Source organism: Nomascus leucogenys, chromosome 19 (genome assembly GCF_006542625.1).
Source record: "Nomascus leucogenys isolate Asia chromosome 19, Asia_NLE_v1, whole genome shotgun sequence".
Classification (NCBI taxonomy): Eukaryota; Metazoa; Chordata; class Mammalia; order Primates; family Hylobatidae; genus Nomascus; species Nomascus leucogenys.
The window spans coordinates 38,161,997-38,165,276 of NC_044399.1; the positions used below are offsets into that span (position 1 = coordinate 38,161,997).

The 3,280-nt window shown below is 54.5% G+C and overlaps 1 protein-coding gene across 1 annotated transcript; it reads left to right on the plus strand.

Moving 5' to 3' along the window:
- Nucleotides 1–1,807: 1,807 nt before the first annotated feature.
- On the plus strand, nt 1,808–3,054 carry SEBOX (SEBOX homeobox). The gene is given in 4 exon segments (XM_003277090.4): nt 1,808–1,853; nt 2,019–2,179; nt 2,326–2,511; nt 2,513–3,054. Coding segments are annotated over 4 exon segments (573 nt in total). The 5' UTR covers nt 1,808–1,822; the 3' UTR covers nt 2,708–3,054.
- The last annotated feature ends 226 nt before the right edge of the window (nt 3,055–3,280 follow it).

A 3,280-nucleotide genomic window follows, 5' to 3' on the forward strand; every position in this document is an offset into this window, starting at 1 on the left:
ACAGTTACCAGGCCAGCCTCCCTGGGTGAGGCTTGCTTTGCCCCTTGGAGTTGACTAGGGTCTTGGAGGAGAGAGAAGGGGCAAGAGGTGGTGGGGTTCTGGCTCAGCTTTTTTGTCCATCCTGATCTGAAATCATAGTAGCTCCGGCTCCTGAGCACTTGGGGAACCAGTCACTGTGCTTCCCCAAACCCACCCCTAGGGTGAGCCTTTCTTGAGGTCTCTGTCTAGGGTCTAGGATGGGGAGCAGCAAGACCAGGAGAGATAGTGAAGGGCAGAAACTGAAAGGAAATTCAAAAGCACACACTTCTTATGGAAAAGTGGCCCACCCAGGAGACCAGGAGTTTGAAGCTGCAGTGAGCTATTATTGTACCACTGCACTCCAACCTGGGCAATAGAGTGATACTGTCTCTAAAAACAGGACAAAACAAAAAAAAGGGGGAATTTTTGGCTGGGCATGGTGGCTCATGCCTGTAATTCCAGCACTTTGGGAAACCAAGGTGGGAGGATTGCTGGAATCCTGAAGTTTGAGACCAGCCTAGGCAATATAGCAAGACACCATCTCTACAAAAAATAAATAAATAAGTTAGCTGGGCAACTTATGGGTGGTGTGTGCCTGTAGTCCCAGCTATTTAGGAAGCTGAGGTGGGAGGATTGCTTGAGCTTGGGAGGTTGAGGCTGCAGTGAGCAGAAATCACACCACTGTACTCCAGCCTGGGCAACAGAGTGAGAAAAAGAAAATTTAGGCCAGGCACGGTGGTTCATGCCTGTAATCCCAGCACTTTAGGAAGCCGAGGCAGGTGGATCATGAGGTTAGGAGTTCGAGACCAGCCTGGCCAACATGGTGAAACCCCGTCTCTACTAAAAATACAAAAAATTAGCCAGGTGTGGTGGCGGGCGCCTGTAACCCCAGCTACTCCGGAGGAAGAGGCAGGAGAATTGCTTGAACCTGGGAGGTGGAGGTTGCAGTGAGCCGAGATCACGCCACTGCACTCCAGCCTGGGTGACAAAGCAAGACTCCATCTTGAAAAAAGAAAAAAATTTTAAAATTTTAAGAAAAAATGGCTCAGAATATGTCCAAGGAAGAGAATACTGTACACATAAACATCTTTATCATCTTTCTTAGAACCCCTCAACTGCACCTGTGGAACCTCCTCTGGTTCCAGGTTCTGAACTCCAGGAAGTCCATCTGGCTCTTGAGTGGCCAGAAAGAGAAAGGGTTAGATGCAGGCAAAGCTCTAAAGCAGACCTGAGGGCAATCTGGTGGTGACATCTGTTCCCCAGTCCTGCTGACAGTGGCTGGCTCCCATTCATCCCACTGACACCCTACCATCCTTCTCATCCTGTCCCACTTCACCAGCCCAGTCCCCAGTTGTGGGAGAGGACTCCACTCCCTCTCCCCTGAAGGCAGCCAGGTTCAGAGCACTAAGGGCTCCAGAAGGGGCAGCCAGTGCCTGGGAGCACTGGAGGGATGGTTTTCTTTGGCTGCCTGGAAGGACCACTGGGAGGATTTTCATGAAGTATAGGATTTCAGGTACGGACTGCCAGTTTGAGGTTTGAGGAGGGATGCTGGGTCCAGCTTCCTTTGTGAGACCTTGGAAGGGCAGGGGGTACACAATTTGCCCCACCCATACCCTCATAAGCCCAACCCGGCCTCCAGCCTCCCTTCTTCCCCACCGAGACTTCTCTGCCTTGCTTGAGCTGGACTCTAAACCTCTCCACTCCTGGAGGCGGGGCCAGCCGCCCTGAGCATGAGAAAACCCAAATGGGGGGGTCTGGTGTGGGAACAGTCCTGGCATAGCCCTCTGGCACCTTATCCAGCTCCATGCCCAGCCCTGTGGATGCATCCTCAGCAGGTGATCTGATGGGGGAAGTGTGGCCAGGGTGAGGACACGGGGCATGGAGGGATGAGGAAGGTCGAAGAGGGGTGGGAGTAGGGACTTCAGGGTTGATTGAGGGCTTTGAGGCTGGGTGGAGGCTCTTGCAGGGAGTCCCAGCTTGACCTCCACCGTGGCCCGCAGACGGTGGCAGTGGGTTGGGTTCCCACCGGAGAAAGCGGACCACCTTCAGCAAAGGGCAGCTGCTGGAGCTGGAGAGGGCATTTGCAGCATGGCCCTACCCCAACATCAGCACCTGTGAGCACCTGGCCTGGGTCACTCGCCTTCCTGAGGCCAAGATACAGGTGAGCTGTGACCCCTTCTCACACAGCCAACATCTGGGCTTGGCCCACAGCCCCTTCGCTGGGTAGCCTGCCTTCAGGCTGTTTCCCCTGTCCCTGGGTGGAGGGGATGCTGGGGCCAGAAGAGACCACTTCTTCTTTCCTAGCAGGTGTGGTTCCAGAACCGCCAGGCCAAAAGAATCAAGAATAGGAAGTTAGGAAGTCTAAGCCCCAGGCCTGAGTACCCCCAGAGCTCCTGTTTTCTTCCAGACACCCTCCAGCAGCCCTGGGATCCCCAAATGCCAGGCCAACCTCCACCCTCCAGCAGCACACCTCAGCGCACCTCAGTGTGTGTGACACAGCTCCTGTCCAGCTCCTGGCTTGGGTCCAGGGCAGGGCTGGGAAGGGGCTAAAGCTGTAGCCCCATGGGGACCAGCTGGGGCTTCAGAGGTCCACCCTTCTTTAGAGCAAGCTACTCCCCAGACTTCACTAGGCAGCCTGTCTGACCTCATCTATGCCTCGGCCATTGTCATCAGTGTGGACCACTCCTAGTCTTGGTCCAGAACTTGCAAGACCCCTCCTCTGACACCTGTAGCCCACCCTGCCCCTCCTGGGATTGAACACATCAGAAGTGGATCCCCTGGCCCCACTTTTTATGCAAAGGGATTCCCTATGGGAAAGGAGTTTAGCTCAGGCATCCTTCCCTTCTACTGGCCTCCAGACCAGCCTAGATGCACGCTGGGGCCTGGCTCCTGCCACCCCACACCCTGACCCCTTTGGGGCATATGCTCATTGTTGTGGCAGGAGGTACCTTCAGAAGGATGAGATGAGGGCCATGTTTTCCTCCACTCTTGCCAGGCCTGGTCCCCAGTTCTCACCAGCTGATGACCTCCTCCCTCTGAAGGGGCAGGCTCCTGTCTCCTGAGGTCTCTCCAGGCCATTACCTTGCTAACTGCTAAGTGAGGTAGGAGAGGAGAATGCTACTCCTCATCTAGACTGCTGGAGAGCCACCTTCTTTATGGGTCAGGGCCCCTTCTCTTGACCATCGACCACCTGGACAAATTAATCAGAACTATGGATGTGAAGAGGGAATGGCATTAAAGTAATGAAACAAAGATAGGAAGC